This window comes from Triticum dicoccoides, chromosome 1B (genome assembly GCF_002162155.2).
Source record: "Triticum dicoccoides isolate Atlit2015 ecotype Zavitan chromosome 1B, WEW_v2.0, whole genome shotgun sequence".
Lineage (NCBI taxonomy): Eukaryota > Viridiplantae > Streptophyta > Magnoliopsida > Poales > Poaceae > Triticum > Triticum dicoccoides.
In genome coordinates this window covers 671,905,477-671,915,801 of record NC_041381.1, presented here as the reverse complement: position 1 = coordinate 671,915,801, position 10,325 = coordinate 671,905,477, and the positions used below count along the sequence as shown (strand labels likewise).

At 47.3% G+C, this 10,325-nt stretch overlaps 1 protein-coding gene across 1 annotated transcript; it reads right to left on the bottom strand.

The window, feature by feature from the left end:
• Positions 1–5,494: 5,494 nt before the first annotated feature.
• Positions 5,495–9,781, bottom strand: LOC119350874 (WUSCHEL-related homeobox 12-like). The gene is made up of 3 exons (XM_037618501.1): positions 9,523–9,781; positions 8,278–9,360; positions 5,495–5,805 (listed from the first exon to the last, which is right to left on the bottom strand). Exons 1-3 carry the CDS (start codon positions 9,638–9,640, stop codon positions 5,495–5,497), a joined length of 1,512 nt encoding a protein of 503 aa, XP_037474398.1. The 5' UTR covers positions 9,641–9,781.
• Positions 9,782–10,325: the final 544 nt, after the last annotated feature.

Genomic DNA, 10,325 nt, shown 5'->3' with positions numbered 1-10,325 from the left:
ATTAATGGGCATCTCCATAGCCCATTGATACGCCTAGTTGATGTGAGACTATCTTCTCCGTTTTTGTCTTCTCCACAACCACCATTCTATTCCACATATAGTGTTATGTCCATGGCTCACGCTCATGTATTGCAGGAAAGTTGAAAGAGTTTGAGATTATTAAAGTATGAAACAATTGCTTGGCTTGTCATCGAGGTTGTGCATGATTAAATACTTTGTGTGATGGAGATAGAGCAATAGCCAGACTATATGATTTTGTAGGGATAAGTTTCTTTGGCCATGTTATTTTGAGAAGACATGATTACTTTGCTTAGTATGCTTGAAGTATTACTATTTCTTATGTCAATATGAACTTTTATCTTGAATCTTTTGGATCTGAACATTCATGCCACAATAAAGAAAATTACATTGAGAATTATGCTAGGTAGCATTCCACATCAAAAATTTCTTTTTTTTATCATTTACCTACTCGAGGACGAGCAGGAATTAAGCTTGGGGATGCTTGATACGTCTCCAACGTATCTATAATTTTTGATTGTTCCATGCTATTATATTACCTGTTTTGGATGTTTATGGGCTTTATTTTATACATTATTATCATTTTTGGGACTAACCTACTAACCGGAGGCCCAGCCCGTATTGTTGTTTTTTTGCCTATTTCAGTATTTCGAAGAAAAGGAATATCAAACGGAGTCCAAACGGAATGAAACCTTCGGGAGCGTGATTTTTGGAACGAACGTGATCCAGAGGACGTGGAGTGCAAGTCAAGAAACAACCGGAGCCTCCACGAGATAGGAGGGGCCCCCCCTTGTAGGGCGCGCCCCCCTATCTCATGGGCCCCTCAGGCGTCCACCGACGTACTTCTTCCTCCTATATAAGTCTACGTACCCCGAAAACATCCAGGAGCCACCTGAAGAAATATTTCCGCCACCGTAACCTTCTGTATCCGTGAGATCCCATCTTGGAGTCGTCGGCGGCGTTCTGCCGGAGGGGGGATCCACCACGGAGGGCTTCTACATCAACATCCTTGCCCCTCCAATGAGTTGTGAGTAGTTTACATCAGACCTATGGGTCCATAGTTATTAGCTAGATGGCTTCTTCTCTCTTTTTGGATATCAATACAATGTTCTTCCCCTCTCTTGTGAAGAACTATTCGATGTAATCTCTTTTTGCGGTGTGTTTGTCAAGATCCGATGAATTGTGGGTTTATGATCAGATTTATCTATGGATATTAATTGAATCTTCTCTGAATTCTTTTATATGATTGAGTTATCTTTGCAAGTCTCTTCGAATTATCTGTTTGGTTTGGCCTACTAGATTGATCTTTCTTGCCATGGGAGAAGTGCTTAGCTTTGCGTTCAATCTTGCGGTGTTCTTACCCAGTGACAGAAAGGGTTGCAAGACACCTATTGTATTGTTGCCATCGAGGATAACAAGATGGGGTTTATATCATATTGCTTGAGTTTATCCCTCTACATCATGTCATCTTGCTTAATGCGTTACTCTGTTCTTATGAACTTAATACTCTAGATGCATGCTGGATAGCGGTCGATGTGTGGAGTAATAGTAGTAGATGCAGGCAGGAGTCGGTCTACTTGTTGCGGATGTGATGCCTATATACATGATCATGCCTAGATAACGTCATAATTATTCGCTTTTCTATCAATTGCTTGACAGTAATTTGTTCACCCACCGTAAAACTTATGCTCTCGAGAGAAGCCTCTAGTAAAACCTATGGCCCCCGAGTCTATCTCTTATCATATTTGTTTCCAATCTACTTTTATTTGCATCTTTATTTTCTGCATCTATATTATAAAATACCAAAAATATATTTATCTTATCATATTATCTCTATCAGATCTCACTTCCGCAAGTGGCTGTGAAGGGATTGACAACCCCTTTATCGCGTTGGTTGCGAGTTCTTTGTTTGTTTGTGTAGGTTTGTGGGACTTGTTGAGGAGCGTCCTACTGGATTGATACCTTGGTTTTCAAAAACTGAGGGAAATACTTACGCTACTATGCTGCATCACCCTCTTCTATTCGAGGAAAACCAACGCAAGCTCAAGACGTAGCAGCCCCTCCTGCCTTTCCCTCTCATGGGAGAAAGGAAAGGGGGGAGCGCCACCCTCCCATGCCTTTCCCCGCACTACAAATAAGGAAGGGGGGGCACGGCTTGGGAGGGACCCCCAGTAGGATTCCTCCTACTTGGGGCCTCCTTTGGCTGCTCCTCCCTCCCTCCCACCTATATATATGTGGGAGGGGGGCACCCAGCACACAACAGACAATTGCCTAGCCGTGTGCAGCGCCCCCTTCCACCGTTTACACCCCAGGTCATATTTTCGTACTGCTTAGGCAAAGCCCTGCGGATATCACTTCACCATCACCGTCACCACGCCATCGTGCTGACGGAACTCACGTCTTGCTGGATCAAGAAGGCGATGGACGTGACCGAGCTGAACTTGTGCAGAACGCGGAGGTGTCGTCCGTTCGGTACTTGATTGGTTGAAGCGTGAAGAAGTTCGACTACATCAACCGCGTTGTAAAACGCTTCCGCTTACGGTCTACGAGGGTACGTAGACACACTCTTCCTCTCGTTGCTATGCATCTCCGTGGATAGATCATTGCGTGTGCATAGATTTTTTTTTGTTTTCCATGCAACTTTTCCAACACAAACATGGCAATGTGTCCTGTAGTCGAGGTTCACACGACAACACTAAAGGAAGAACAACACAACACATCATCAAAACATTGAACAAAAACCAACGACTTCACTTGATTACTTATAACAAGATTTCTCCCATGTCCTCAAGAACTAATGGAACTACTCACAAATCATATTCATGTTCATGATCAGAGGAGAATAATATATAATTAACAATATGAACATATAATATTCCTCCAAGTAAATCAACTAGCATCAACTACAAGATATAATCAACACTACTAGTAACCCACAGGTACCAATTTCAGGTTTGGGACAACGGTTGGATACAAGAGATGAACTAGGTTTGGAGAGGAGATGGTGCTGGTGAGATGTTGATGGAGATGAGTTCTCCCATGATGAGAGGAACATTAGTGATGACGATAGCTTCGATTTCCCCATCCTGGAGGGAAGTATCCCCGACGAAATCGCTCTGTCAGAGAGCAAAAATGCTCTTGTCCTGGTCCCGCCTCAAGATGGCGGCGCTCCGTCCTGAAAGTCTTCTCTTGAATTTTTTTTCTAGAGGAAATGACTTCATATGGCGGAAGATGGACATCGGTGGACCTCTGTGGGCCCCACAAGCTCATATGGTGCGCCCCAGGGGCAAATGACTTCACATTTTCAGGTTATTTGGAGCTCTGGAGAATAGTTATCTCTATTGTACCTCTTTTAAGTTTCAAAATTCTAGCCGCCGGCAATCTCCCTCTTTTGATGTAACTTGCAATTTAAGAGAGAAAAGGCATTATAATGGCATTAAACAGTGAAATATAAGTTTAAAACAATAGAAATAATAGTAGAAAACATGATGCAAAATGCACGTATCAAGCGCCAGAGTTGGTCCGTCGGCCAACAAGCCTACTTAATGGAGGCATACGGACGGACAGGCATTGAATGGGCATGGTAGATATTTGTCCCGTCCCGTACAACAAACGTCACTCCGACATTGAACAGTCCCGGACACCGGGGACGTGGCGCAGGCAACTCTCTCGACCGATGCGACTCTTCATGCCGGCGCCAATGAGAGGTCACGTCCGCTCTGGGTGTGCGTCTTGCGGAGCGGCCTCTCTACAGCAGTATGAATGCGGGCAGCTGCCGCCAGGTGGGTACGCACGCAGGTGAGAGAGAAGGGTTTTGGATGGGCCAGGGCATTCAGGAGCGGGCGTGGCAGCGTCCGGACGCCCGCAAAGCACCCCCCCCCCCTCCCCCATTTGTCCTGGGTTTGCGGGACAAAGTGCGGCTGGGCTGCCGAACAGACTGATATAGGACCGCGTTGGATGGCAGAACACGTCCAGACCGCCGGTTCAGATGTATGCGGGCGGTTTGAGGGTCCGCGTTGGAGATGCCCTTACTTGCTAGTACTTTGCGCTACTTATAGTGTAGGCATGCATTCATCCTACCTTACACCAAATAAAAGAGCCTTTTAATTCTATGATGATCACCTAACCTCTCAGGCATTTCTAGCTAAAAACTAAACACTCTGACAAATAGTGGCAACCTTAAGTACACGAGCCAAACATACACTTAATAATTTCTCATGCCTCTCATCAAAGTTCATCTCATCTCATACATGCATGTTAGCCAACTTTAAATCTTCTTTTAACAATAAGAGGATGCTTAAATCTTAATACCACCACTGAGTAGTAGTAACCTGGGGCGACTTATTGCAACATGAAATCAAGCCAACACTAATGTTCATGTTAGAAGAGATCCTCATGGATTTATTTGACCAAATTTCATGGAAATGCCTAATTTTCTCACGCATCACCCTTCACTCAACGTCTATGCAACATTGTTGATCGATCATCAATGGGTCACTCACTTGTACACACATAACAGAAAAAAAGAACAGAGTATGTGAACATATATTAGGACGATCTGGAATTTAAGTTAAATGAAATGAGAAATGGATATTGTTCTAGAGCGACTCAACAGTGATTCAGAGCCGATCGATGGGGACCGGGTTGCACGTGTGCGTGAGCAGCATGACCACCTCAATGAACTATCTCACGCCCAACAAGAAATCGTCGATGAGTTGCTTCTATGAGAGGGAGGGGGCATCAACCCTCTTCGCGCTACATTGCTATACATGAGAAGGGGGCTATGTTGGGGAAAGTATAACAAAGGATATATGCATGCTTACATGTCATTTTTGCCTATATGGAGGAGAGAGACAAAAAATGAATGTGCTCTCATCAATGTTAATTATTTCATGAGACAAAAAATGACTAGCTAAACACCAAACACTATGACAAACAGTGGCAACCTTAAGTACACCAACCAAACATACACTTAATAATTTCTCATGCCTCTCATCAAAGTTCATCTCATCTCATACATGCATGTTAGCCAACCTTAAATATTTTTTTAAAAATATAAGAGGATGCTTAAATCTTAATACCACCACTGAATAGTACTAGCAACATGGGGCAGCTTATTGCAACAGGAAATTAAGCCAACACTATTGTCCATGTTAGAAGATATCCTCACTAAAATAAGAGTAACACAAGACGCTCGATTAGAAGCTATAGTAGATCCACATACTGACCAAAGCAAAATATACTAGCAGCTAGCTATATATAAGGACTTTTTTTCCTTGTAGCAACTAGGTAGAGATAACTATAATTCGCCTTGCCCAAATTCTCCCGCGCGGCGCCCTTGACCCAAGACGTACACAGGCATCGGCGATCGATCTTCAGCGAGTCTCACATCTGCACACGAAAAAAAGTGTAAAAACAGCAGGTGTAGAGATCAATTAAAATGTAAGCGGTAATGGTACAATTAATTAGTGGTTGGTCAATTAATTTGGCTAGTGAAGGCGAGGGCACGTAGACAGAGAGAATGAGTGGCACGTACCAGGACGTAGTAGCAGGCGCCGTTCTGGAGGGGCTCGGCGGTGACCCCGGCCCCGTCGACGGGGATTGCCTCGCCGGTCTGCCCGAGCATCACGGCCGCCGGGCCGAACAGCGCCTTCACGTCCATGCGCACCATCGCCGGCACGCTGTAGCATTGCACGGGGGCGCCCGGCCGCCCGGCGGCCACGGTCACTACCGTCGCCATTGGCGTCGGCGCGCCTCCTCCGGCCAGCAGCCCGGCGTCCAGGAGCCCTGCTCCACCGCAAAACAGAAGTACCAAAAATTAATCTAACGTGAAACCACTGCAACAAAAAGCTGCCACGATTTATGACCTGCGTATACGATCGAGAACCGAACCCTATGGATGCATATGTGTGTATGCAGTGCAGGAGGAGATCCAAGCAGGCAGGCAGAGGCATCTTCTTCTGACCCGGAGGTGCCATGCACACGTCCAATCTCGGAAGCGACGCCACCATTGTGATGCGAGAAGGATTCAAGAACGAAGCTACAGCTAGCATTCAAGTGCCCTGCTTGCTTGCTTGAAGACCGGGCTATCTATCTGAATCGGAGTAGCAGTTTTTTGACCGCCGTCGCTTCAATCCTCTCGACAACGTACGCGCGCCAATTAAACCCTCCCGATCGATCGGTGCATCCATCAGACGTTTCGCACGGCTTGGGAAGAAGCTCTGCCGTGACATGACCAAAAATGCTAGACATACGGGTTTCTTTTACTAGAATTTACAGACCAACTCTTCTCCCCTCACTAATCTCTCCCCCCCTGATTTTCAGGGTGGGGCCCGCCTCATCTAATTACCAATTGAAACAGCCCACCTCAGCTTTGCCTGTAAACGTCCCGTTGAGCTTCCGTATGTCTAGCATTGCCGGTGACATGACTATACAGGCAGATCGATCAGTAACTGTTCTCTGAAGATACCCGCCTGCCTGCCTGCCTGCCTGCGCGCGTTCCCTGGGATCCCAAGCCAGTGCCAGCTTTCGTGCTGGAAAGAATCGCGCACAATGATGGATGCAAACAATGTCTAGGATCTATGAGAGGGAAAAGCAGAAGGAAAATAGAAACGCTGTCTTTCCTAGGTTCATGCAGGATGATGAAACAAAATCATTGCCCTCAATTCATAGGAGAAGTGGAGAACAAACGTAGTGTCCCTATTCTTTCATTTGATTCAAATATGTGGAACTTGGGGCAAATAAATAGAAAGAATCTTCCTTTGTTTGAGTTTTGAAAGAAAAGTAAAAAAGAAAATATACTATCTGCCCAAACATATACTCCCCCGTTTTATGTACTCTGCATATTTAGCTTTGGCCTAAGTCAAACTTTATAAAGCTTGACCAAGTTTCGCGAAAACAATCTATACTTTCATAATAACCAATATATATTGTATGCAAATATATTGAATGATGATTCTAACGGTATTGATTTGGTATTGGCGATGCTCATAGTTTTTTGTTTAAAGTTGGTCAAAGTTTGCAAAGTTTGACTCGAGACAAAACTAATATGTGAAGTAAATAAAAACGGAGGGAGTATTTTTTTTGTTTTGCATTCCTATTGAGAAAAAACAAAGCAAAGGCCATAGATTTCATACTAATTAATCTTACTTTTGCATATGTTCTTACGTTGATTTCGCTACACTTTATAGGATTCATGTGTTTTTCCTATTATCGGGAACCAATGTTAGTTCCGTGAAATTTATATATTTCTTGCAACTATCATATATTGTGCTCGCGCATTAATTCCTATCATGTTCTTGTGCTATCCGCCTAGGCCTACGTTTTTAGAATCCTGCAAGGCAGAGCTTAATTTGTCATATAGTAGTCCCATCTTTTTCTTCTTTTGCATGAACATGCTTGAACTACTAGTACTAGCAGATTTTCGCCTAAACTTCTTGCCAAGTAAATATATGTAGCTATAATAATAGTAGCAATTTCCACTATATATGGATGATTTGATGCTTTCCCATCAAGCTAGAAAATGAAGTACACAATTTCAAAAACAGAAAAGAAAATGAAGTACACGCATGGATCGACACGTCGCTTGGCTCACAACAACCATGTCATGTCCGCGTCCCTACGGGCACCAGCTCACAATATTTTGGCACATTCAAGTTCCTACAGTTGGGAGAGCTGACAGGTTCCCCTATCCTTGACATGGAAGTGTCCCTGTGCAGGCGTCAACAACAGCATGCACATACTCACAAAGCCATGACAGGATAGGTCTCTCTTGTACATGGCCTAACCTTGTCTCCTTGCCTGCAGCATGCTGGGTCTTTGGTACGCACCACGCATGCATGCATCCGATCGATCGATTGGAGCTATGTACTCCGTATGTGTGTGCGTACGTACCATGCATGCAATGAAATGCAAGCTACTCTAATGCTATGCAGCAGGAAAGACATGTCGTCGTCCGTGCTAATCTATCGATCTACGTGCCGTGTTGTACTCTGTGATGGAAGTGGCAAGTACTCACCTTTCTCCATTGGTGTCAAGCTCCGCTAGAGCCAAGCTTTGCATGCATGCAGCAGGTAGAAAGAGACAGTGACAGGGCAGGCGCAGCAATGCATGCACATGCTAAGCTCTGACAAATTATCATGGTGTACCGTACGTGTGTGAGCAGGTAGCAATGCATGGTGGATTATGGATGGAATGATGAAAACGTGCTACGTAGGAGTACATTCAAATTACTGGCTCATGAACAGTTGAGCGTAGTACCTTGCAGCTGATCGGTGAATGCAGAGCTTGCGGCGGCGTTGCCGGTAGGCGGAGTGCATGGGAGGACGGCCGCACTGACGTCCGCGCCGGCGGTGGCGCCGAGGCCGTAGTGGTGCAGAAACCCCAGCCTTGCCTTCTCGTCGTCCTTAATCACGGCGCTCACCGCGTCGGAGGGTGGATCCGCCGCCACGTTGAAGTTGAACTGGCCGCCGACGCCGAGACCCAGCTTGGAGGAGCTCATGTCGTCCACGATCTCATGCTGCCCTAACGCCGAGTCGGTGCAGAGGCCAGGCAGGAGGAGCGCGCCAGGGGAGACCGCCGTCGGATGCGTGTGGGCATGCGAGCCGAGGAAGCCGCCGAGCTCGGTGGCTGGCAGGTACTGGCTCTGGCTCTGCGGCGGCCACTGCAGGTGGAGCGGCGGCTGCTCAGGGATGGAGGTTACCAGCTCGCGCACCGGCGTCGGCGTCGGCATCGACGACATGGGATTGTTCTGCAGCTGGTAGTAGAGCTGGCACGCGGACAGCCCAGGCGACGGTGTCAGTGGTGGAGCCGGGGCGAACAGGTCGATGGCAGCGGTCGACAGCGGCAGCATCGGCTGGGACAGGGAGGCTGCCGCCGCAGACGCCATGGCCGTCGTTTTCATGGTCACCGACCTGCTGGATCCGGAGGAGCGGTCGGAGGAGGACGATGACGAGGACGTCGGCGCCTGGAGCGTGCCGGACGGCGCGAGGAAACGCCTCGGCGGCGTCACCGGAGCCGGCGCAGGCATCCTCACCGCTAGGGACGCGCGCATCACGGCGGCGCGACCGCCGGTAGGCTGTTGGCCCTGGGCAGCGGCTGCGGCCGCGGCGGCGCGAAGCTTGTTCTTGGTGCGGGACTTGCGGTTCTGGAACCAGTAGAAGACGTTGGCGTCGGCGACGTGGCCGTACTCCTGCAGGCGGAGGCGGATGCGGCGGATCTCGTCGCGGGGAGGGTTGACGACGCCGGAGTTGAAGATCCCCTCCAGGATCCTGATCTGCTCCGGCCGGGGGTTCCACCGCGGTTTCGTCTCCCCTGGGCTCCTTGTCGTCTCCTGGTCAAGCCCTGCCATTTAGCATCCACAAACTGACCAGATCAACTCCCCAACAAACCCTAGCTCATCTACACGCACACAGATCATGCAACAAGCTAATAAAAAACATGATATCCCGATGCAAAATTGCAAATCATGCGAAGACGACGGACGGCGACGGCGGCGACATATACCTGAGGAGATCAAGGAGGACCTGGTGTGGGTGTTGCTCATGTCAGGCTGGTGGTGGAAGTCGCAGGCAGCAGGGTTGGACCTGAACATGCTCGGCCAGTGCTTGTTCGAGGACGCCATGGGTGAGAAGATCGAGGTAGCTGCGACCTACTTCGATCTGTAGAGGAACGGTGGGCCGGGGAAGAAGAAGAAGAACCCTATGGATCTGGCTATGGCTCTCCCCTCCTCATCCTCGGCTGCTGCTTATAATGGCGTGGCGCCCTTGCGGCCTCGCCTCAGCTACCTACCCCAGTCTGTGAGCAGTAGTTAATGTCACCACCCATGTCATCCTTCCTTTTGTTTTGCTCCCTTGGACTTGGGCATGGATCCATGTGTGTGTGTGAATGGGATGTGGATGTAGCAGTAGGCTAGTATAGCACAGTTGCATAGGGAGGGGAGGAATATTAAAGGGTGGTAGACTGGTACTACCTCCGTCTCGGTGTATAAGTCATTCGCGTAGTTCTAGGTCATCGATTTGAGGAATTAAATATGTGTTATATGTCATGAAAAGTATATCACTAGATTTCTACACAGATGTAGTTTATAAATATATTTTTTTGTCACATATAATACATATTTAGATAGTTAAATTGTCGATCTAAAACTACGCAAATGACTTATACACCGGGACGGAGGTAGTACTAGTAGTCCTACTGCTCATTACTCATGGATGGATGCTTTGCTTGCTTGAGATTGACCGCACACTGTTGAGGTATTGAAATGGTAGAAGGTGCACTCACTGATGATTTGATTCTTTCTAGATTGC